This window comes from Coloeus monedula, assembly GCF_965178545.1.
Source record: "Coloeus monedula genome assembly, chromosome: 5".
Taxonomy (NCBI): domain Eukaryota; kingdom Metazoa; phylum Chordata; class Aves; order Passeriformes; family Corvidae; genus Coloeus; species Coloeus monedula.
This window is the reverse complement of record NC_138785.1, coordinates 67,427,917-67,453,013: the sequence shown is the minus strand read 5'-3', so window position 1 is coordinate 67,453,013 and position 25,097 is coordinate 67,427,917. Positions and strand designations below refer to the sequence as shown.

General features: G+C 47.0%; 1 protein-coding gene across 1 annotated transcript in view; it reads left to right on the top strand.

The window, feature by feature from the left end:
* Window positions 1–23,728: 23,728 nt before the first annotated feature.
* The window catches only part of FGFR3 (fibroblast growth factor receptor 3), a gene marked incomplete at both ends in the record, with an annotated part of 52,233 nt that continues 50,864 nt past the window's right edge, over window positions 23,729–25,097 (top strand). Inside the window, one exon of the mRNA XM_082281587.1 lies at window positions 23,729–23,909. Within this exon, the coding sequence (XP_082137713.1) occupies window positions 23,729–23,909 (181 nt within the window). The remainder of the gene's footprint in view (window positions 23,910–25,097) is intronic.

Here is a 25,097-nt window from a genome sequence, read left to right as displayed (position 1 = left end):
CTGTCTTCAGAATGGCTTTATATTTAGGTTTGATGTTGATTTTCTTTCTTTCTTCCCAGTTTCTAGGACTTAAATATACATGTTGGGCCAAGTGCAGAAGTGGAGAAACTTCATGCAAAGGAGGTGGAGGTGGGATGTAGGATCTGCTCCACTGACTGTGAGTTTCAATCCCAGCCCCTTCAAGCTGATGTGTAGGTAGGGTGGTTATTTCCCCCAGGAAGTCTTGGCTTTAATCTGCTCCCTCCATTGCAGGTCTCCTGCTGTCTCCAGGAAAGCAGACAGGGAGGGAGGCGACCAGACTGTGGCTGCCACAGAAAGCATCGGATATGCAACTATTCAGTGAATTCTTGCAAATGATGGTTCTGTTCTCAGAAATCAGGATTACTCAGCATACGCTTCACAAACAAGAGGGGATAAATCCACAGGATAATTTATTCACAATGAATAATTCAACCAGCAGAAGTGACTACTCCAAAGATCGGGTCAAAAGTTGAGTACTTGAATAAATGAATTGCCCTTTCACAAATATAAAAAGCAGAAATTTCAATATTTATCATTTTCAGACACACAAATATTCCAGAACAACATTTTCTAATGAAGTGGGGAGGGGTGTTAATAATAAATTCTATTGATAACAGGAGTTAGAAAAGCAAATAATAACTGACTGGAATATGTTTATATATGAAAAGTGACTTTTCAAACAAACTATCAACAGTGGGCTGCATTATAAGACTATTAGGAAATAGAAACTCTGCAAATAACTTGCCTACCCTGGCAACTGCTGAACTTACTGCCAGTAAATAAGCATTACCCTGGAGCACAAACCAAGCTGTCACAAGCTCAGAGACATATGGCAAAGGCACAAGCAGTGAGGCTCGAGATCCACAGCTGGGACCAGATGTGCAGCCGACCACAGTGAAAAATGGGAACCATTGGAGTCCTCTCCCACTGTCGCACCTCTAGAGGAGTCTCATCCCCTCCCTGGCTGGGTGTGAGATGGGTTTTGCAGTCACTGCTGCCCAAGGACTCTCCAGCCTGGGAAGTGTCCCTGCATGGCAGGGCAGCCAGAGACACCCCACCTTCAACCCAACTAGCACGGCCAGCACAGCCTTTGCAGCACAGCCAGCCACTTTGAGGCTGATTCTGCTTGGGACAAACCATGAGAAGTGTTCAGTTTGTACCTCATCTTTTGTCTCTGTGGTGAGGTGTCCATGGAGGCTCACTGTGCTTTCTTGGAAAGATGCTGTCCACAGCTCCTGCAGAGCTGGAGTCTGTCCAGACAGAGAGAGTCTGTCCCCATTGTCCCACCTGCTGTGCCTTTGGGTAAACCTGCCCTTTTCCAGTAATCATAGCAACAGATCAATCTAGAGATAGGAGCTGATATGAGCTCATCAACTCCTTTCACCCAAATTACTGCTGGTCATACTTACTCATGGCTGACCTAATCCATGGCAGGAATTCTTCAGCCCTGGGGTGTCCTCTGCCACCTTGCTGGCAGCAGTAACTGAACTTCAGCCAAACTAAGGGGAATTTGACTCTGTGTGGTTTGGACTGATGAAAATTCAGGTGCAAGTCCTGTGGGTTGGCTTACTCCAGTCTTGAGGCCATGCCTTGAGCTCACATTTGGAATCATCATGGCACCAGGTAGAGGATTAAATTCAATTTGTTTTTATATTGTGCATAGCTGTAGTGAGCAGAGATCCATCTCTGGCACATGGGGAGCAGGAAAAATTGCTTGAGACATGAACAATTCCCCAAAAAGTGGGGGAGGAGTTTGGTGAGAGGCAGAGGCACAGCTAACAGGGGTTGGAGCTGGGGCACTGCTTTCCTTCTGCAATGGAGGTGCAGACTAAAAGCATCCAAAATATTGCCTTCCTATGAGGTCCTTTGCCTGCCCCGAAGAGCAGACATCTCCAGCTACCCCTGAAAACCAGCTTGGTGTTACTGAACTACAAAGAGCTGTGAAACACAGCCCAGATGGTTTGGCAATGCAGCCAGGGTTTATGGCCTGGAGCAGGACAGAGACAGGGAGCCTGGGAGGGCTGGTGTGCTGAGCTTCACTTTGCTCTGCCATGAAGCCCATCCTTCTGGGAAGACCCATGGGCCACACACATCTTGGTGGCCAAAGCAGAACTCTCACCCACTGTTTCTGAGTCCCCATCCTCTCGCTGCAACCAGAGCACAGCCTCTCACCCAACTGCAGACCCAGATTGCAAGAAAGGTGTCTTGACTGGATTTTTCAAAACATTATTTTATTTCTGGAGAAAAAAGGAAAAGGCCATTTTCAGTTTGGCTACAGGAATAACAAACACACCAGTACAAGAGCTGAGAGCCTTGATTTGTGGTTGCTTTTCTACAGTTTCATCTCAACAAGGATTCTGGGCCCAGGAGAGGCAAATAGTGCTCCTACCCTATAAAAGGGGTACAGGGGGCAAGAATGCAGCCCAGTAATTATAAAAATGGTCTGGAGTCAGAAGGACTCTAGTGCAAGCAATTAAAAGGAAAATTAACCATAAGAAAAGTTTTCTTTCGGTTTTATAGCTAAACCCACAAATAGAAGAAATACTGTACAGCTGAACTCCAACAAACAAGCATGCCTGATTTTAATGAGCAAAATGAAGGGCTTGTTTTATGGGATATGTAATATAATAGTCCCATGGTAAGGGAGCCTATTTCTCCACTGCTCTGCACTGCATGCAGTTATTCCAAGTGGTGCGAAGTGGATGTAAAATGTTACTCAAACCCAAATGTCTTCCTTTTGTCCTCCTTTAGTCCTCTCCTACACCCTCTGAATGCACATGTGCACCACTGTGCTGCATGTGGATCAGCGGATTAAAGGGAAAGGACTAGTGCTGTGGTTAGGAAAGGAGGGGAAGGGAAGGCAGCAGGTTCTGGACTCACCCCCTTGCCACGAAGTTCCTGTATGATCCTGGTTGAGACCCCTAATTTTGGCAGAAGTTGTGATGGCAGAGCTCTGGCAGAGGTCCAAATGACTGGTGAAGGGGAGATGCAGGGGACTGAAGATCGTGAAGCACCAATGCCATGGCTGAGCCATGAATCTTCCCACTTGATGTTCCTTAAGTGCTTCTGTGGAACTCTAACTCTGCTCTCAGGGACAAAATACCATTCCTCATGTGCCTACAACCATCAGGGCACCCAAGTACCCCTACAACAGGGGTGCACCAGAGTTTGCAGCTGAATTTTGCTGTTATAGTGGCAAAAAGTACTGTGGTCTCTGAATATAGAGACAATAAGCAAAAGGCTGGCAGCAGCAAGGATGCAACCCCAAAAATTCCCTGGGGAAGTTGCAGACAGCTGGGCTCTCCCTCCATTCCAGCAAGGACCATGGATGTCCATGTGTGTGAGGGGCACCATCACACATAACACAAGTTCATTCCTCCCCACCACACTCCTCCTTGCATTCACTGAGTTCTCTCACAGCAGTTAAAAAACGCTAACTATGCTTATACCCCCCACCACTGCCACCACCCTTTGTCTCACAAACTAATCTGTGCTTACTTGCCCAAACACCCTAAAATAAAAAGGCAACTTAGCGTTTGTAAATGCAAAAGAAAATATATGACTTGTTTGCCAGGGTCTTAAGGGAAATAGTCTTAAGGCTATATAGCAAAAATTATTTCCAGTTGACTCCTTCCACACCATCAGTTTCAAAGAACCAATTTTTTGGCTACTTTGTTGCTTTATTCAAATAAAAAAAAAGCTTCTATTTTTTTACATTATTCTCACACTCATATGTCATGCCATTCCTCTTGTGGGCAAGAACAGAGCAGGGGCAATACCAGCACAGAGAAGAAAGAAACGTCTGAACAGCAGCTGGATGGGAGTGAAAGCAGTCATCTTCAAAGATGGCTTTTGTCTCTCGTAGGCCATATGATACGGGACAGTGACCTCACCGAGGGTCATGCTCCTGCTCCTTCTCTTCCTCCTGCTTTTTTCTGTCAGTTTTGGGTGTCACTGGTAGAGGCTGCCCTGTTTAGACACACAAAACCCAGGGTTGCATGTCTCAGGGCACAACACATGGTGAAGCTCGCTGTGAAGCTCAGAGCATCCTGGACTGCACTTTCCAAGGTGGTGACATCCCAGGGCCTTTTACCCAAAGATGCATTTGGCTGCCCAGAGGGGCCAAGCAGCCAGGATCAGCTCCAGGCAGACAGCACTGCAGGCCTTGGGTGCCACGAGGGTTGTGGAAATGGCTTAAACACAATGACCACAGGCAGTTTGGATGGCAATCTGGTCTAGTGGAAGGTGGAAGAGGGTGGGAACAAGATGATGTTTAAGGTCCCTTACAACCCAAGCCATGCTACGATTCTGTGATCACAAGCCAGCTGGAGCTGCTGCTCCTCAACAATTTCTCAGGGATACCAGCAATCTCTGGAGTAACCAGTCTCACCAACTGCATCACCTCCACCTCTGGGGAGTGCCTTACTTTGAGCTAGTAAAAAACTCACCACTTCCACCAGGTTTGCTGGAGGTTGGACTACTGAAGAGGGGGCTGAGGAGGCAACACCTATTTGGCGCTCACATCCCCCAGAGTGAGAAAAAAACTCTCTGTAGTGGTTGCAGCAGAGGTTTTACTGCACTTGTCCTGGGCCAATGCAAAGTCCATTTCAGAGGTACCCAGCGGCTCTTCCCTCCCCATCCATACCACAGCAGCATCCAGAGCTGATTCTGACAGGTACTGCAGGGCATTTCTTATTTGTTTTAATCTGGGTTGGGTTTTTTTCTTTTCAGTAACAGCAAGTAAACCAGAAATTAAAGATTTTGGAAGATTAATCTGCTTGCAAATTCAGGGTGATCTGAGCTAATAGTTTCAGCCAGAGGGGGGAAATAAAAAAAAAAGGAAACAAAGAGAAAGGAGTGGGAGGAGAATTCTGAAAAAATTTCAAAACACATTGTTTCAAAATCTTCTAAACAAAACGGGTTGGGGTTTTTCTGAAATACAAAAATGTTTCATTTCGACATTTTCCCATTTGGGTCTCAAAACAGCCTTTTTGTTTTACAAACTAATATAAATCAAAAGAAAACAAAGTTGAACGAAAAGGTTAATAAATGCAATAAAACATTTGGGGTTTGGACAGAAGAAAATATTTGGTCTTGACCCTACAGGAATCTTTTCCTTTTTTTTTCCTCAGTTTGCCAAGAAAATGCAAATAATTTGTTTTGGTTTGACCTGAAGTACTTTATTTATCATTCTTGGAACATGAAACGCCATTGTTTACCTAGATCAACTGATCAGCTCCCTGGCACCCTTTTCTTGGGGGAATTAAGGAGATCAAGGGGATTAAGAGAGACCATATTGAGCTGCTGCCAGGAGGGTTGATGTGGGGTCTGGGCTTTTTGATCCCAGGAGGGGTAGTTAGGTGCTGTGGTACCCACAGTGCCCTCAGGACAAGAAGCAAATGTGGGGAGAAGTGAGATTTTTTATTAGACCAAAATAAAGATTAATAAAAGATATTATCTACACTCACAAGACTTACCTTGCCTGGAAGATGAGGCACAGTCACTGCTAAAGCACAGCTCTGACCCAAAGGACACCATAACATCCTGAAAGAGTAGATTTTAGGGGCTTTGGAAAGAAAATCAGGAGGGACAAGTTTCACAACTTGCGCTCTGAGAAGAAAGGCAGCAAATCCTGTCCCTATCCACACACTTGAGAGACGTCAGACCCAGGAACGATGTGGAGGCTCCCAAAACAGGGCCGGCCCCAGGCTGAGCTCCTCACTGTGCCGTGCCAGGGGCTCCTGCATAACATGTGATTGATTTTGGTTGCGTAATGCTGAGCTGTAAGACCTCATCAGCTGCTACTCATTACACAGGCACAGCCCTTCTTGAATAGAAACCATAGCAGAAAATAGATCTGGGGATGTAAAACCTGACATCTTGAATTCATAAACGGAGCGACAGCATTCCTGTTTAGAGTCTGAGGGTGGCCTGTTCTGAACTCGCCTTTTTTTATACCAGATGAGTCTAACCTCAGAGCCAGGATGACTCCAGCTCGTATCATTAGCCTAAGGCAAAGAAAAGACTATGACTCAAGTCTCAGTGCTAGAGTCTCTACAAAGTGCTCAAGCAGGGGACACCGAGTCTGATCCTGCCATCTCACAGACCCATCGACTCTCTTGACAATCTCCTCAGTCCCAGCAACAGCAGGGACAAAGGGTGCCACTCAGGCTGCAGTCAGACTGTCTTCTCACACATGATATCCTAATCAGGGAAGTGTCCCAGAAACCCCCAGCCACTAGAAAGAGGCAGAAAATAAACCAAGAAATCACTCTCCTCCCTACCCCACTACCAAATCAGTTTCACTTCTGAAAGAGGGAAGACCCAGAGCTGTGTCAAAGAGAGGGACAAGATCAACTATTCTCATTAAGAAGTGGAGGGACTGGGGGAAGGACTCATTGACCTCTCAAGGTCTTCTACAACATTATTTTTTTCACAGTTTCACATACTTGTTTCATTAAGACGTAGGTTCGGGGAGATTGGATCTTTATGCCAGATCTGTATGAGCCCAGGGAAGACATCTAACCTCTTCCTGCTGTTCCAAACCCAGGATAATATGTATTGACAGATCCACAGTGCTGACTTTGGCTGGAATAGAGTTAATCATCTTCATAGAAGCTGGTATGGGGCTGTGTTTTGGATTTGTGCTGGAAGCAGTGTTGATAACCCAGGGATGTTTTGCTATTGCCGAGCAGGACTTAGACAGAGCCAAGGCCTTTTCTGCTCCTCGCCCCACCCCACCCACGAGGAGGTGCACAAGGAGTTGGGAGGGGACACAGCTGGGGCAGCTGACCCCAGAAGACCCAAGGATATTCCATACCATAGATATGGCACCATGCTCAGTACATGGGGCAGGGGGAAGAAGGAGGAAGGGGGGGATGTTCGGAGTGGTGGCGTTTGTCTTCCCGAGTCACGGTGACGTGGGATGGAGCCCGGCTGTCCTGGGGATGGCTGAACACCCTCCTGGGGAAGTGGTGAATTAATTCCTTGTTCTGCTTTGCTTGTGTGGGGGGCTTTTGCTTTACCCATTAAACTGCCTTTATCTCAACCCTTGAATCGTCCTTCTGACTCTCTCCCTCACCCCACGGAGAGGTGAGTGAGCAGCTCTGCAGGGCTGAGTTGCTGGCTGGGGTTAAACCATGACATCCATTCACATTAGTGAGGTACCTAGTGGTGCTGGAGACATGAACAATCCATCTGGCCAGCAGGTATGAACACCAGCAGGAGTAACCTTAGAAAGTATTAACGTGTCTCAAATACACCCTATCACTGGCCCTAACCTGTCCATATTTGATCTTCTTCAGTGCATCCACTAACAACTGTGAGATCTCCTTCTGCAGCTCCTCAAGCCCTCTCCACACCATGGATCACCCTTTTGCAGATTCTTTTCAAGATGTCTGGCAGTGCAAGCCCCTTTCTCACCTACCTAGTGTAGGAAAGAAATCAAATACAAGATAAAAACACACCCTGTGCAGCAGCCTGGCTTAAGCATGCTGTCACCAGGCCCTGTCTATTTATTCTTTGTCAGCTCTTTCTGCTTGCTCCATCTTTCCTCACATATTTCAAATCTGCATCTAATTCAAGTATTACGTCCATTTATTTTCTTAATACTCTTATTCCCCTGAACCGTGTTTTTATGGTGGGTAGCAGTCATTGCAAGCACAGTGCTGAAATAAGGCACTTATTGGCTGCAGCTCCAGGGATTTTAACCGGATATCTGCCTTTGTTTAAATTAAGTAAATCAGGATGTTTCCCAAACACCATAAGGACAGAAGTTTAGACTTCTACTGAATCAGCTTTTTGACCTAAAGCCAACAATGTTTCAGTCAAGGACATTCCTTGAATGAATCTGAGGAGCCTGAAAATCCTCTTCCACCAGGTCCCAGGAGCTCTGTGACTCCCCCTGTGGGGGACACCAGTCCTGATCCCTTTGGAGGGGATGCCTACCATATAAAGTGACTGCCTGTAGCCACTCAAAATTGCATGAGATACATCCCACTCTTCAAATGCATTTTTGGATAAAAGTCTGTAGTTTATATACTTAGAGACATACTGACCCATGCTCCCCAATGAAAACAAACCTGCAGCCAGTAATGGGGTACAGCTTTAGACACTTCTATAGACAGAGCTTCAACAGAGACATGGGCTGATACCTCCAGTTTTATCAGGTGAGGAGTTTCCAAAGTGCTCAAAACTAGACATGATGGTGACATCAAAGTAAACCAGAGATTTCAGCACTGTTTCTTACACTGATTAACCTTCTAGAAGCCCAGAAGTACACAACTTCCCAAGCAACAAATGGCAGATGGACATATCTTCCAAGCAGATCCACAGCCTCTGAGGACTGGAGAGTCCCAAAAGCCAAGCCTTCAAGGCATCTGTGCATCCTCAGACTTGCATTTTTATTTCCTTCTGAAGAAGCAAACCATGGTGGCCCAGATGTAGCACAGAAGGATCCAAATGAACAGGAAAGTATCAGTATTTCACCAAAGAAAACTGACTGCTGCAAATATTGATTGCTGGGTGAAGAGGGAGGGTGAGTAATTCCTATCAGAAATTGGTTCAATTATTGGAAATGCTGACAAAAGCAAAATGCACAATAAACTGTGGTTGTTCCCAGCCAAAGGCTCAAACAGTTTTGCTGTCCTTCAGCCACAGGCCCCAGCAAAACAACACAGAAACTGCTGATGAAATTAATCATTAATTCTCTTAATTAAACAACTGAGAAAAAGCTTTGTAATCAAATATCTACCTTCCTTTTGTCAAGAACAGCTAACACTTTTGCAACACAGGGTTTGGAGAACAATCTCTCAAGGTCAGTTTTAGATTGAATTGATTCCCATTTGAGGCTTTGAGGTGCTTGTCTCGGTTGTTTCCACATGAGCTTCACTCACAAACCATTACTGGGGCTTTACTCTTCCAGCCTTTTCCCCTAAAGTCAGCTGATCTATTTAAGGAAAGAGTCACTTCTCTCTAGGAATGATGTTAGCAAAATATGACCAGCAGTCCTGACGGTGGCATGTCTACAGAGGTCACTGGCTTTGAAGGACTTGTTAAACATGCTTTATTTGTCTCAGCTAATGCCATTGTGGTGATTCACCCCGTTTCTCTACGCCAGCAAAATGAAGGAGCATTACTGAAGTTTTGTATCAAGGTGCAGAGTGCATCATTAAAAGCCTTCACACAGGCAACTGATGTCACACAAGGTTATTTTTCTTCACTTCTACTCCTTGGCATTGCCCAGGACTTCGTCAGGAGAAAAAGCACACATAGATGCAACACAGGCCTCATGTGGCTCAGCAGCAGTGCCCTACATCGCTCAGATTTTACTAGCAGCACTGTTTTTAGATGAGAGCCATACTCACATACAAACACACCTCAAAATGTTGTCCAGATCAGCAAAAAAAGGAAGTTAAATAATTAGCTATTTAAAAATGAAAACTTAATGAGAAGTCAGGTAATGCCTAACTCTATGTGATATTAGAAAGCAAAGGAAGTTAAGTGAGGCAATTTACATATCTTGGCAGCAATGTGCAGCGCAGTAGGAATGTCTGGAAGGAAATCACATCCACAGTCAACACAGCAGTGTTAACCAAGATTTGAGCCTCAAAAATCTACAGCTTAAATTGCCATCACTCAGGCTCCAGTTCATAAGTTATTCCCATGTTAACAAATGGGTAGAAAACCAGAAAAAAACCCTCTGAAGGTCCAGAGAGCCAGCCAAAGGACTTTGGATGCAAACTCCTTGGGAATAATGAAGTATCTGACTAAAGCTTATTTCAGACAGAGCAGAAGTTGATCAAAGGCTCTGCTAGAGAAGAGATAACCTGTGGACATACCTTAAAGCAGCTTTAAACGTTTAATCAGCAGCAGTCTAAGCCAACAGCACAGTGGAGTGACTACCCACACACTTACCTCTTCTTTGGCTGGGTTTTGCCACTACTTTGAACCTGGCTTCTGCTAAAGTTATATGGTTTAGATTAATCTGTTTAATGCTTCAGCCACAACAGTGATGGCAGAACAGACTCTCAGAGTTCATCAGATCTGAGACTCCAGCACTACCCAGTAAGGGAGAGGCACACAGCAGAGATGTGCTGAAAATGAAAGCAGAATGTCTGCAGAGGCTGTCTTGCCACCAGGCAGCTGGAAGGAAACACAGATGGGGATGGCTGCAACACACTCCTCAAAGAAGATGTGCAACGGGCAGCTCAAGTCAGACAGGATGACCAAGAAATTGCCTTATGTACCCAATGGTGAGAGAAGCATCCAAATTCAGTTTCTTCACTCTTGTAAGTGGGTAGCAGAAGCTGAAGACAAAAGGAAGTAATTAATTTTAAAGCTTGTTTCCACTACTGTCCTTCAGTGCCCTCAGTGCTAAAACTAAGTGACTGAAGCTCAGCTGGGTAAACACAAACCAACCCAAAATCCACTCTGCTTCTTGAAAACATCACTACTAGCTGCTTATTTGCAACTAGTTTGAGAGTTTAAAACCAGCTGGACCCCCAAGGATATGTCTGCATGGACACAATCCTGCTCTCATGTGCTAGAGCAACCTGCCTGGTCTTGCTCACCATATCCCTCGAGGTGGACCTGGCTGCCCAGGAACAGAGCTGGGAGCAAAGGTCTTCGCCAGCACTGCTCTGCATCATGGCCCTTGAGCAAAGGCTCTTCCAAGGGTAAATGCTGCCGCTGCCATATCTTTCTTTCACCTCTTTAATCTTATCAGTCTGCCTAAACCTGGTCTAACAGGCCATCCAAGGGACAGCGATTGCCTCAGGGGTGGACATGCAACCAGAGCGAGCCTGCCAAATATGCAGATGGTTGTTATCTGCAACAGCATTGCTGTGCAACAGGCTGAGCCGGACTCTCCGGCCATCTCCTAAGGAAGACTAGAGCATGTCCCAAGAGCATAGTGTTCCCATCCTTCAGCCTTTTGAATTCAGCCTCAGCAGAGGCTGCCTTTGATCAGATCATCACCAAACCCTCCCCAGATTAAATTCCACCAAGGGGATCCTCAGCTGTGGTAAATCAGCACAGCTCCCCCAGGGTGGATGGAGGGATGTCGTAACCCCTGTGCCTGAGGATCCATCCAGCCCTCTTTCATCCAGATTGAGCATCAGTGATAAAAGCAGCTAGTTTCAAATGCCTTTGTCTGCCTTTTGGAAGAATGCAGATTGTGAAACGGGAATTTGCAATGCTAACAAAATCCTAAGGAAGGGCCTCAGAGAAAAATAACTGCAAACAAACATGACCAAACCCTCTCCTGTTTAGAAGATTCACAGCATCCCAAGGAGGTCAGAGCAGGGAGTCAGAGACCAACAGTGCCTGAGCCCTTGTTTCCACTTCATGAGGTAGATCTGTGGGCAAAGGACAGCTGATGTTGCAGAGGGACTTGCTGGCTGCTTTGCAAGACCCTGAAGAATCACACACCCATGATGGAGCAGTGCACCATAGAGGTTTGATGCCTGCCCTGTTTTCTCCTCACATTTGCATTTACTCTGGACACAATCCTCACCTTTCTGCTAAGCTCTGGTATTCCCTTGGCACAACCGCACTGCCAAGGTATAGCATTGCATTGGTCAGTGGAAACACTCCCTGTGAAGAACATGCAAGCAGAGACCCTCACTCCATCCACCCACCCACTCAGCTTCTTGCCTTTTTCTGGCACCTTCTCTCATTTCTGAGAAGCTCACCCTCAGCTCCACTCCTCTGTCTGCAAAGCCTTTCATCTGGAATTAAAAATAGAGCTGCAGGCAATTTCTAGACTCACTGTGAGTATGGAGAGGCGAGACGTGAAAACTAACTTTGTACCAGTTCTGGCCCAAATTCCCTGGAGCCCACTTCTTGCATTTTCTGCCCCACTGAAAAGGCCATACTCACAGCTTTGAGAGAGAGAAGGGTTACCTTTCATCACCTTTGCACCTTTCCTCAGGCCTTCCCTCTAAGGTTATAACATCCTTGGGAAATAAAAATTATAATACAGGTGGGAAACAGAGAAAAGAGCAAGTACTAAAGCAAGTACCCCAAAAGTCATACCAGGTGGCTTGAGCAAGACATGATCTCTCCTGCCACTTCTGGATCTGCAGAACTCAGCGTGGATCTCCCACAGCTTTTACCCCAGATCCTCTCTCAGAACAGTTCTCAAGACACCCCTGAGATCCTCACTGCCATGGAACAGGCAATGCCCTCCAGCATTTTTTCCCCCACAAATAACTTCTAACTTGAATTTGCCAGTGGTGACCTGCAGTGTTAGAGCACAGCCAGTTCCCAAAATACAGAAGCTTTATATAAATAAAGATTAGTCTGCAGGTGTGAAAACGGCACAATATTTTAATTCCTTTTCACGTGGGATCATTGCAAACACACACATGAAGCTGAGGCATTTTCAATGAAGGCAGAGAAAAAGACTGAGCGCAACAGAATAAAAGAAGCCAGAATAAGGACAAGTGGTTATTGCACACAACAACCAAAGGAAAAACAACATTTTTCAGTCTTCCTCCCTCCAGTACCTCTGACAAGGAAAAAGCTGAAGTCCAAATCTTTCTCTTTTTTTTCCCCAAACAAGCATCACAGTCTCTTGGCATAATGAATTTCACCCTGAAAACTTTGCTGACACCAGTTAAATTCACAGATCCTTAGAAGCTTTCCAGCATCATCCACCAAAAAAAACCCCAAACACTTGTGACATTAAAAGTGCTGCAAGAGACTGATTTGGAGAATTTTCTTTGTTCACTCTCAGCCCTGAGCATACAGTTGGCATTTCAGCATCCACCAGCAGCTAGGGATCAGCCAGAGGTGGAAGTGCCCCAGCTCTGCTCAACAGACACTGGCCACCACCGAGGCTCCCTGGATGCAAACAAGGAGGCAGTCCTTTCTCAGAGAACACAAAAAAGCCTTCAACCACCTGCATGACACCAGCATGACATCACTAAAGGACACGGCCTCCTCAGTTCAGTGCGGGTTGGAGAGCAAAGCCAGAGAGCTGGAAGAAGAGAAAGAGAAAAGCAAGGAATTCAGATGGCAAATTAGTATTTGTTGCCTTTTAGACTAATGTCGGACTGAAACTGTGGCCCTAAGATACTGCTTATAATTAGACAAGCCACTGTCAACGTGGCCATGCTGTTTGCTCAGTGAACTCAGGATTTACAGCAGGTGCCCACACAGGTTCTCAGAGCAGGGTGGGCTCAGGGCAGCACCAAGGCAGTTTGCCTCCAGCATGTGGCAGAGCAGGTACACCCAGCTGCAGGGACAGCCCTCTCCAGATAGCAATGATGCTTTTGAATTCCGAGAATCGTAAAGGTTGGAAAAGACCACTAAGATCATGAATTCCATTTGTTAACCCAGCACCACCTTGTTCACCAGTAAACCATGTCCCCAGGTGCCACATCCACATGCCTTTTGAACAATACCAGGGTGATGACTCCACCACTTCCTTGGGCAGCCTGTTCCAATGCTTGACAACCCTTTCAGTGAAGAAGTTTTTCCTCATATCAAATCTAAACCTCCACCAGCACAACCTAAGGCTGTTTCCTTTCATCCCATCACGTGCTACCTGGAAGAAGAAACTGATCCCCAGCTCTCTGCACCCTCCTGTCAGGGGGTTGTAGAGAGCACGATGGTCTCCCCTGAGCCTCCTTTTCACCAGGCTAAACAACCCCAGCTTCCTCAGCTGCTCCTCATAAAATTTGTGCTCCAGACCCTCCCACAGTTCCACTGTCCTTCTCTGGACACACTTCAGCCCTTCAATGTCCTTCTTGCTGTGAGGGGCCCAGAACTGGACACAGGACTCAAGGTGTGGCCTCCCCAGCGCCCAGCACACGTGGACATTCGCTGCCCTAGTCCTGCTGGACACACTATTGTTGATATAAGCCAGGATGCCATTGGCCTTCCTGGCCACCTGGGACCATCCTCAGGTGAAACACCTTTTCCCTCAGGTAAAACACATTTTCCCTCAGGTATATCCTGTGTTTCCACTTGCAGGTAGGTTTTTCTTTGGCTTTCAGCTGGGAGGTTAATTCTGATTAGCCCCAATACCTTTTCTTAAATTGTGTTTATTACCAGTTTGACATGTTACACTAATATTTATTTTTCAAATCATTCCATGAAACACTTTACTGATACAATTGAAATGGATATTAACTTAATGGATATTAACTTAATGTTTGATCTTCTCGGGACCAATATTCACCTGGTTTCTTAAAACTGTCCAAGCCTGCTTACGAAAGGAATATTTTTCAAAGCTGAAGTGAGGTAGAAGCAAATACAGTACATTTCACACATTGTAAGAGAGTGAGAGAACTCAAAGTTAGCATATGAGTCCATTTCCTGCCACCAAACTCCCGAATGCTCTTTTAATTTCTCTGAACACAGTATTCCTCCTACAAAACGATCCATAAGCAGCTGTTTATCAGACTTCAGACCTTCCAGTAATGCTTACAATTTCCTGAAAAGTCAACATTTATTTTTCAAGTGGCTGAGTCAGGCCTCAAGTAATTTATTGGCTGAAATGAAAACATGAAGTGAGGCATTTTGAAAGCTAATGTATAACTCTGGATGATATCCATAGTGCCACAATGTGTTTTAGATACCAGCAGTGATGACCATGATTGTCATCTTTTGTTGTGTTTATGTTTCATTACTGTGTTATGTCATACACTCCTGCGCAGTTGAAATCAGTGCTTTAATTTTAGAATCATCTCACAGCATACTGCAAAAAACATATGAAATGCAAGCAGCATACTTCAGTCATCTAACATGTCTCTCCGTCAACCTTATCATTCTTATCTTTAAAGAAAACTATAATTGGATAATCTTTACTTAATGTAAACTTCTAAAAGCTGAAAGCCATTTCAAGATTACACAGATTAACTGTGGTTACCTGTGAGAACATGCTTCAGCATTTTGATGAATTCAGGGTGGATAAAATCAAGCGTCTCCAGTATTTACAAAACTATTTTGGCAAAGAAGTGACTGAAAATTTTTCACACAGCCTTCAAGAAAAAATGATAACTTTTCTCTAGTGTCCTTGTCTTTCTTATTACCCCGTGAGCCAGTCAGATGGCTGGAAGCAAATAGTGGGTTTAATTTTCTTTGCAGACAGAGTGCTCTCTGGCTTCCAGGTTAACTTTAGTACTGTCAGCTGCAGAAAGGAATACATTTTCAAAGTTCAGATAATTTGATTTTGGTATCCTTTTTACATGTGCAGATATCCCTTGTTATGAGCTGCACAGCTGTCTGCAGAGAAATCAGCCTGACAGTGATTATCCCCCTTCCACTCTGTAGTAAGATACAAACTATTACAAATATTTTTATACTTCTATGATTCAAGGCATCAACAGCCGCAGAGAAAATATGCCCTTTTCAACCAAGTTCCTACTTGTGTTCTCAATTGAAAGAGTAGTTAATATATTCCTGGCAATAGACAACCCTTTTGTCTTACCATGGCAAATGATTAATACTACGCCTAAAATTTGGAGAAGGACACAAATTTGCTGTCACAATCAAGTGGCTTGCATGAGCCAGAGTGGATCCTGCAGCCACCTCCTAGCTGTTGTTTCCGAAGTGCCCAGCTTTGTGCACTTTTCCTCACAGAAAATGAGGATTTGTCTCCAGCACTAGGCTACAGAGATTCCTAGGATCTGCACTGTTTGCTGCTGCTTCCCATGAGCCCACCATGGGGGCCCACAATTTCTGGGTAAACTACATTAAGCCTTTTGGAAATAATTGCTATTATTCTGATTCATTTAAAATCCTTTCTCCCCTCACTGCAACAAGCTCAGAAACTGGTGATTAAGAGGGGTAACTGGATTTTGTCCATTAATATTAGTTCCCAGTTACAGCTGTTGTTACCCTCCACATAGGGACATCACTAAATAATTGAAAATCTCTAAATAATATTTGCCTTCAGCCTTGCAGAAAATGTCTGTCCCACCTAACTAGAAAGCCCCCAGATTCCAGACACTATATAGAGACTGAAGCAGACAGTTCACATAAATATATGGCAAAACCCATCCTATTTAGTTACAGAAGAATAAGTAGATAGCAGTTTTCAATCAGTTTCACTGCAGTATGTGGGTCTTCAGGGTGCACTGACTTCTGAATGGTCTACAAAACTTCACAAGAAAAATAAGCCTATTGCCAGTAGGCTTCAATTTAACTGTATGAGGGGCTGAAGCTCTGCTGGTAAGAGATGTGAATGTCTGCAAATGAAACAGATTGAAAACCACTGACTGAAAACCACCGGCTACTCTGGCTGGTTTTTGGGTGGGTTTTTTTTTTAAGGAGGACTGATGCTATGCTGTAGAAATGCTTTCAGAAGGATCTATTTACCTTTCACTAGTACTGAAAACATATTTGAGTGGAGTTTGAAATAAAATTGTGGTCTTTTGGATTTAATGATGATGCACAAATGGGAAATGGTGCTGTATGGAATGAAGGCCACATATCCTGACCTTCAGCAAGGCTCTAGTTTGGAGAAGTGAAACCTTAAGGGACCATGGGACTCCTGCCTTGGACCACATCTGGCACTTCCAGCCAGTGCCCATGGACTCAGTGGAGTCCTGTTTCTCTTTACACCACAGGGAAGCCTTTAAGCCCCTCCATCATCAGAAAACAACAGTAAAGGCTGCTAAAAATGGGTGAAAAATAACCCCCGTTCATCAGCTGAGCATCTAGGATCCCTCCACTATCAGCAGAGAGAGACAAGCACTATTAGAAGAAATGTAAGTTCAAAAAGTCAGGTTTTAGAGGCATGTTGTTCTTATCGACCACAGCTCAGATCCATCAGGTTCCTCATTCAGGTGTTTGCTAACTTTACTTGAATTTATGTGAGTTTTTCAGCCTACATGGGCAACAGAGTGTTGCAGAGAGAGGAGATGCTCAGAAAGGGAGGGAAGTTTTTAGAGTCATACAGTTAATGACAAATCTGGGGGTAAACTTTGGGTCTTCTCCATACATAAAAACCTTTGACCCATCGGTGAATCTTTTACAAGGTGCTCAGGATCAGCAGTACCTGGCATCCAGAGTTTCCAAATGCTTATTAATGATTCATCTGATCCATTGACCTAAAGCAAAATTAGCTGTGAAAAGCCTGGCAAATCCATGCAGGCCTTGCAGGGCTGGTGCATTTGTCCCCCAGCAATTTTCTGGTCATGTTTTAAATGACTCAGGGCTTCCTTTCAGAACAGATAGAGCCAATGTGTTAAAAGCATATGCAAAATAATTGGGGTAAAGGGCAATAGAGGATGGAGCCATCACCATGTTCTGGAAAAATGTATCATGAGCAATTTTTTCATATGAAAGGATAATAAAGAATTTCTATCACAGGAAGAGCTCCCAGCATTGAGTTCACTTCTCTTTAAATATGCCTACAGGATATTTGTCCAGTTTAGGAAGAAAGTGCTCTCATTTATTAAAAACATTCATTTGCCCATCTCCCCCAGTGCCACCAGGACCACCACCTGCCCCTGCCCATGGCAGCATCCCAGCTCCTCTGGAAAGGCTGTTTGAACATTGCGAACTGCACTACAACCCAAGCAATCAATTCCCTCCCTATGAAAGAGGCTGCTAGAGCATCTCAGTGTTCCTGGAATGTTTGGAAATACTTGTCAAAACACGACTCTGGTTTCACTGTTAGTTCTATTAACATTCAAACATTTCCCTTGTTGATTAAAGGCATTGGCTCCATGAAATGTCCTAAAGTCAATGCCTACCTGCCTCCTATCCAATTTCTTATGTAACTGCTGCTTTCCACACCACAAATGTTTTTCCCTTAATGGTGAATGAAATTATTTATGCCACAATTACTACGCAGAGGCCTTTCGAGGCTGACAGAGGCCAAACCTCCCTGACCACAGGTTGCATTCTTCATCATGTTTGATCTGGACATCCAGCATGCTGCATGAGGGGAATCACATTTCTGCAAAAGCACAAGATCCCTGAGGTAGTTATCACTTTATTGTGACAGAGTTGGACATGGTCCCACAAGCCAAGCTGCAGACCCAGAGTTGGTATTTGGGAAGGCATTTCACCTTCCCGGGCTTTGGAATGACTGAGTGTATCACAGGGATAATAACACTTAACTATCCCCTACAGACTTATCTCTGTTTGTAAAGACCCTCAGTTGCTTTTCTACTGCAGAGCTGCTGGACATGCACACCAAATCTGGAATACATCTGTCCGTTGCTTCTTATTTCAAAGGCCAGTAAAAGCCGTAGAGTCACCCAATTCTTTAATACATCCTGTATATTTACTATGCTGATACATGTCTGATCCACCCACCCTATCTCTGCAGCAGAATATACCCAGAGCAGAGCTTACACTGTGCTCTTTGGAAAAATAAAACTACCACGGGAATTGCAAGAAGATTGCCATACATATCAGGCTCTAGATGTGGCGTGGCTGGTGTCAGACACAGCACTGTGTCAGCACTGGCTTGAGGGAGCATACAGCCTATATTAAAGCAGAATTAAGCATGACTGAACTGTCCCCATATTCGAGCTTCCTCCCAAATAAGACAATGTTCCACTGAGAAAGAGCTTGCTTAAAGTCATAGCAATAATGACTAATATTGACTAAAATTCTGCTGTCCCTAACAGATGAAAGACCTGAACTTATATTTATTTTAGGATGTGGCTGCTTGTTCTGAAAATTCCCGTGACACTCGCTACTAATTCCTTTCCCTGCCTTGGAGTGGGGCAGAGCAGGGGAAAAGCCCTTGGAGAGAGTAAGGATGTGGCCACTGGGCAATATGGTGGGGTCAGGACCGGGGGAAGAGCCCGATGTGTGAGACCTCCAAAGGGTCGCAGAAAAGGGAAGTTTCTGTAACCCCTGCTGCGGGTGAGCAGCCAGGGTGGATGGGCAGCAGCAGACAGCTGGTGCCCTTTGGTGGTCTCTGGCCACGTCCAGGACTTCAAGGACAGCTGTTGGACTCCCAGAAGCTCATCTTGGCAGTGTGTGATTTCTCCTGACAGGCAGCAGTCTGCACAGGCTGGCAGGGGATTAAACAGGCTGTGACTTCATTTCAAATGCCTCTCAAAGTGAGGTGCCCTGCTACCCACAAGTGCAACCCTGCTGCACACACATTTGCCTGAAATACCCTCCGTGACCATGGCATGAAGAGGTCTGGCAGGCAGAAGTGATCTCTGTCTTGTCCTCTCCAGGCTCCAGAATGTTGCCTTGGTTTCCTCCAAGGACAGGGAACACCCAGCCCGTGGGGGCGGTGACACCTCTGAGAGCCACTTGTGACCCTGGTGCAGTGCCCTGGCTGAACACACTGCTGCTGTGCTGAGTCAGCATTATTTCAAGGTCTGATTTTTAATCCTTGCTTCTCACACCCTCCACAGGCTTACTCCGTGTTTTGGGGTTTTTTTTTTCCTCCCCACTTTCTCCAATCACGTGTTTTGCTCTCCAGGCTGACAAATTATTTTACCTCCCCATATGCAGCTCCCCACATGCAGCTCTTGCAGAAGAGATCCAGCATGCCTCTCCAGTTCACTTGTTCCTTCTTATTTCACTTCAAATAAAACAACTCACCCCTTGGAGAGCCCTCTATTCTTCATCTTTTCCATGCACTTAGTGGGAAACAAATCCAACAGGATAAGATGGTGTTGCAACCAGCTTGCAGAGGGTGCAGGCACAGAGAGATCCTTCACAAGGTGCTTGCAGTGTTTACCCTGACAATCATTTGGATCCTTAATCTTAGCAACAATGACTTTTGAGCTTGAAATTCAATAAACCAGCCTGGAACTGCAGTCCTTAGGGCTGGCTAGCTAATAAAAAGCGGTTTAGCCATTCCAATGCACCTTATTGATATAAATGGGTAGTGACATGAGCTCTGGAAAATGTACCCCAGTGCTGGCATCCACTGATGCTATTTAACCCTTTAATGCTAAGGGTGGACAGCTTGGGCTTCTACTCATGCAACATGGATACTGATCTCTGAAATAATATTTCAATTCAGTTTCATGTGGGTGTGTAGCACTCAGCTAGGCTGAAGGAACAGCTCACTACAGCATTGTGGGGCCACAAAACTCAGTTTGGCTCACAAGTCAGCTAACAAGACCCAGTTTTGACAAGAAATATTTGGCAATGTTTATTGTGTGTACCTAACCTGACCTGACTCAGCAGCTCATGTGCCTGAGCCTCTGATCAAACTTGCCAGCATATTAAAATTTGAATTAAAGTTTCACCTACTTCATTGCCCTGCTCCAACTCAGTAGTGATTCAGAAATTGCTTTCTGCAGGCCAGGGGAGCAACTCCTGCGAATATTGGATGTATGGGTGCACTGGTCCCTAGCGTAATTTTTGCAAGATCCTTGTTGAGCCCAGCGCTGGTGCCTGAGCCTGCTGCCTGGCATGCTACATCTGACAGCTCAGATGTGCAGGGGAGAGCTTTGCACAGTGCATGACAGGGATTGCAGGGGAAGGGAAGTGATCACACACTTTCTGACAGCAATGTCACCAAGGGTGACTTATTGGCATGAATAAAGCCCCTCTCCCTTCATACCTCTCCAGAGCCTCAGTCTCAAGGGCTTTGGGACAAGCATCTGACAGCCTGTCCCATCCCCATCTCCTGGACAGAGAGTGAGAAGGGACTGCTTAAAGCATTCACACCTGGAGCCAATTTTGCTCCAGTTTTTTTGAGAGCAGCCTTCATTTCACTTAATTTGAGACTATCAACAGGTTGCACTTTCACAGAGAGAGATTAGCAGCCTCCCTCTAAGGCAGGGTTTTGGAAAGGCACGAAGGGAGGGAGGGGGTTTAGCCATGCCAGTGCCCCCAGGGCCTGCAAGGCTCCCCAAAAATCGTCCTAGGACAGCCAGCCTCAGTGGCTGAGCCCCCGGTGGGGTCTGAGCAGATGGAGGTGTATGACAGTGACAGGCCACTCACTCAGAAAAGGGCAGGCTCTCACCATCCCTGAGCTGCTGAAAGGGGGTTGATTTTCATCACAGACAGCTTTGGATATTAAGGGGATAAACAAAGAAAAAGTTCTGGGAAGGGAATTCTTATAAAGGGTACAAGGAGAACAAACATGTTGGCAGAGAGAGTAACCCTGCATGAAGGGGGGTGCATGCTCCTAGCTTGAGGGGAAAGAAAAACTCTGAGGCTGATATATGGCTTATGGCATAACAGTGCTGAAATAAATGCAACTGTGTTGTGCAGGCTTTACTAGTCTATGTACATGGATTTTTTTTTTTTTTTTTTTTTTTTTTTTTTTTTTTTTTTTTTTTTTTATAGTAAGAAAGTGGCTGAGACACAGTCCAGAGCTGCAGTTTTTGCTGCACACCACTACATCCCGGGCTCTCTTACGGTGGTCACCACAGTGACAAAGCAGCATCAAAAAATCTGTACTTAATCGGGTCTGTGCTCCTCAACCCCATGTGAGTATTCTGTATGGTTAATAAGTGGGAAACCTAAAAATATCCTGCTCTAGGGAAAACTGCAAACCTTGAAGTCCTTCATATAGAACTATCTCAATACCCATTTGATTTCCTGTTGTAAAGGGCTTCCAAATGTTATAAGCTTTTGGTTTTTTTCCAAATGAAAACCAGTTCAAAACCATTAAAGGGCTGAGCTGACTTGATCCAAGGTGCAGACCTTTACATCTACCAGCAACCTTAAAACTCACCGGGTTTGGATCAGCCGTTTCCATCCTGTTCCTCCAGGAGCAGCATGAGAGTGTTTGCCTTCACCTGACACAAAAGAACAATGACTGTGGCACTTTTAAAACTCAGCCACAGTGTGAAAAACTACACAGAATTCTCATGGATGTTTTTATTTTATCCACAGGCTTAGGAAAGCTCCAGTCCTCCTTTGCTGTTCTCCTCTTCAAAAATGGGGGTCATAATAGTAACAATACCAACACTTAGTAGCAGTAGAAACAATAATATTACAGCAATGACCTTACCCTGGTGTCTTTACTTGAGAGCAGAATTTGGCCCTGCTTTCGCAATTTTGTCTTCAAAATAATGACGCCAAAACTCCTTGTGCAGTGTTATAATTATGCTGCTGTTGTTGTTTTAATTTTTAGTGATTTTCTGGCACCTCCAGCACAGCAGTTACGAGAGCAAACATCGTGCAGCTTGACTTGCTGCCAAGCTTTCTCTGTGACGGAGAAATAAGCACATTTTATTTATATGTCTGCTTTTCCCCCCATTGTTTTCATTTAAACCGACGGTGTCACTGGCGAGGGTCTCTGCTGACATGTAGGATTTCCTCGCCGCAGCCCTGTCTCAATGCTTCCCCACACAATGCCACAGTATTGAGATGTCAGAGTCTCTGTGCCTGATAAAGGTGTCAAGACAGATCCCGGCTGCAGCGACAGCAGCGCGAACTCCGAGCCGTCCACGGCGGCCAGGAGCGATCCCCGCTCTTTGCCCCCGCTGCAAGCCAAACCTCCGCACTGCCCGGCTTTTCCTCTGACGCAAAAAACCTCCCCTTGACTCTTATGCAGGTTGGGATTTTTGGGCCCCTTCTGCAGAGCATTTTCAGCTCTGATAGTATTTGTGTCTATTTTCAGCGAATGAGCTGCTATGTCAAGTGGGATTAAAGCAGAGCTGTGACTTCTCTGTATGAGGCAGCTCAGCTCGCTGTCAGCAGTAACTGATGCATGTCACTTCAGCAACTCGGCCGTGTCAGGGGTCTCTGAGATGACCACAACAGCCCAAACCACAACTATGATAGTGACTAGATCACTGTAATCATAACTGTAAATGCGACTAGATCCATTTAGCCAGACTTTATTAAAACAGCTAGTCCAGTTGGCAGCAGCAAACACAGAGAGTCTCGTGGAGTCTGTGATTATTCCCATCAATGTACCACAGCGATTATGGGTGCGGGGAGTGAAGTCAGGGTGCTCGAAGCGGGTGGCTGCACTTTGGGGTACAGAATGGCAGCCATGCAAGGGGGAACGGGTGCGTGGGCCATTTGCTGCTCAAGTCCCAGGCTGAGCCGAAGTGCTGCACGTACAGAGCTGTCCCCAACCCACGGATCCCCCTTCCGCCCCTTCCCGCCGCCTCTCTCCAGAAAACACGCTGTTCCAGGGCCGGGAGAAGGGGACACGCGGGTGAGCGCCGCGGCGCACGGTGCCGCTCAGGATCCACCATGGGAGCACCGCGCCAACTTTAATCTCACGTCTGTGGGAAGCGGGTGCCGCTCCACCCCGAGGGCTTGGCGGGCGCAGCCCCGCGCGGCACCGGCCGCCCCCCCGCGCAGCCCCGGGGCCGGGCGCGGAGCGGCGCGGGGCGGGCGCGGCCCCCCGCGGCGGTGGCGGCGGCGGGGCGGGGCGGGGCGGGCGGTCCGGCCCGGCGGGCGGGGACATCGCGGCCGCCCCACTCCGCGCCCGCTGAGCGCCGAGCAGACGCAGGAGCGCCGCGGCGGCGGGCGGGTGGCAGCGGCGGCTCCTGCGGGCGCTCGCTCCCTGCCTCCCTCCCTCGATGCGCGGTGCGCGGCCGGCCGCGGGGCTTGCGCAGGTAGGCGCCCCGCCGCCGCTCGGCGCACGGCTTCGCGCGGCCCCCTGCACTTTTTTACTGCTCCCACTACTTTTTTCCGCCTTTTTACTATTATTTTTCCTGTTCCCCCTCCGTGTGGGCACCAGGGGCGGGGGGTTTTCTCGTCCTCCTCCCCGCGCTGAGCGCCTCTCTTCCTCTCTCGGCAGCGCGGCGGCGGAGCGGAGCGGTGAGCGGCGGCAGCATGCGGCGGCCAGGGGATGTCTGAGGCGGGCGGTGCGGCGGCGGCCGCGCTGCCCCGGCGCCGCTCCGGAGGCATGCGGGCGGCCTGGGGCTCCGTCTGGTGCCTGTGCCTGGCGGCGGCCGTCGGCGGGATGCCGGCGGCGCGGCGAGGCGGCGGCAAGGCAGCGGCGGCGGCGAGGAGCGGCGGGCAGCCGGCAGGTAAGCGCTGCGCGACCGCGCACACACGTGCTCTGCGGGGACGGCTCCGGCCCGGCCGGGTTCTGCGGTGCGAGTCCCCGTCCCTGAGCGAGCGGATGGATGGAGACCGCCAGAGGCGGCTGTGGAGCGGGAGTTACGAACGCGGGGCCGCGGCGGTTCCACCTCGCCGTGGCTTGGGGTAGTCTCAGAGGTGCCCAGGAGGGACAAAGTGCTTTTAAGAGGATCCCTGTGTGCTAGGAGCTCTCTCCCAGCACGGCAGTGCATGGAGCGCCCTGTGGGTAACAGCAGTTGGGAAGGAAAGATGCTTCCGTGCGCGTGTAGCGGCGCATCTTCGGCGCACATCGGAAATGCTCTGACTGCGTGCGTTCGGGTGGGAAAAAGTAAGCAAAGGTCGCTCATATCCGCATCTTGGGAGCAGAAGTGGAGTTGCGACAGCTCCGGGTAGGTACACGCTGGGTTGCAGCTGAATAAGCGGCTGTGCCTAGAAGGGTTTTGGGAGAGCCGGTGACGATCTGCCCTGGAGTGGCAGCACTGCAGTTGCAAGTGAAAAAAAGTTAACACGTCGGACAAAAGCTGGGCTTTGCTTTTTTTCTTCGTCTTTCCAAGTAATATACGGCGGGTTTGAAACATCGTGTCTTTCTGATCCGCCTCAGCTGCTACCTGAGTCCCTGTTTATTTTTCAAAGCTTTTTAATGGAAGGGAGCCCCCTCGCAGCCCCCTGTCCTCGGGTTTGCATGTACCCGGCAGAAAGTTTCCATTGTTCAGGAAAGGGTTTGAAGCCTGTTTGCCAAAAAAGTGACAGGGGAATAAATGGACTTCGTGGAGGTTGGGGGGTGGGGGCATTACTTTCATACCCCTTTTGGTTAAAGCTATAAATCACACCAGGGGTTGGGTTTGTTTTCAAGAAAGTCCTAATAAAACACCAGATTCTTAGTGTAACTCGTTTGGCTCATTTTTCACAGCCAAAAGAATTGATTTATGGGGCAACATCGCAGGGACTTGGTCAGAGCAGATGAGGTCGGTGTGCGGAAGGCAGCGGGCAGCCTGTGCTGGCCACAGGGGTGAGAGAGAGTGACAGAAGCGAAGTGTCCCCAGTTCTCTCTGGCTTAGCCTGAAGTGCATATTGGTGCTGTCACTTCAGGCAGTTGATCTCCTGAGGGTGAGGAACAACCCCGGTGGCCGCCTCAA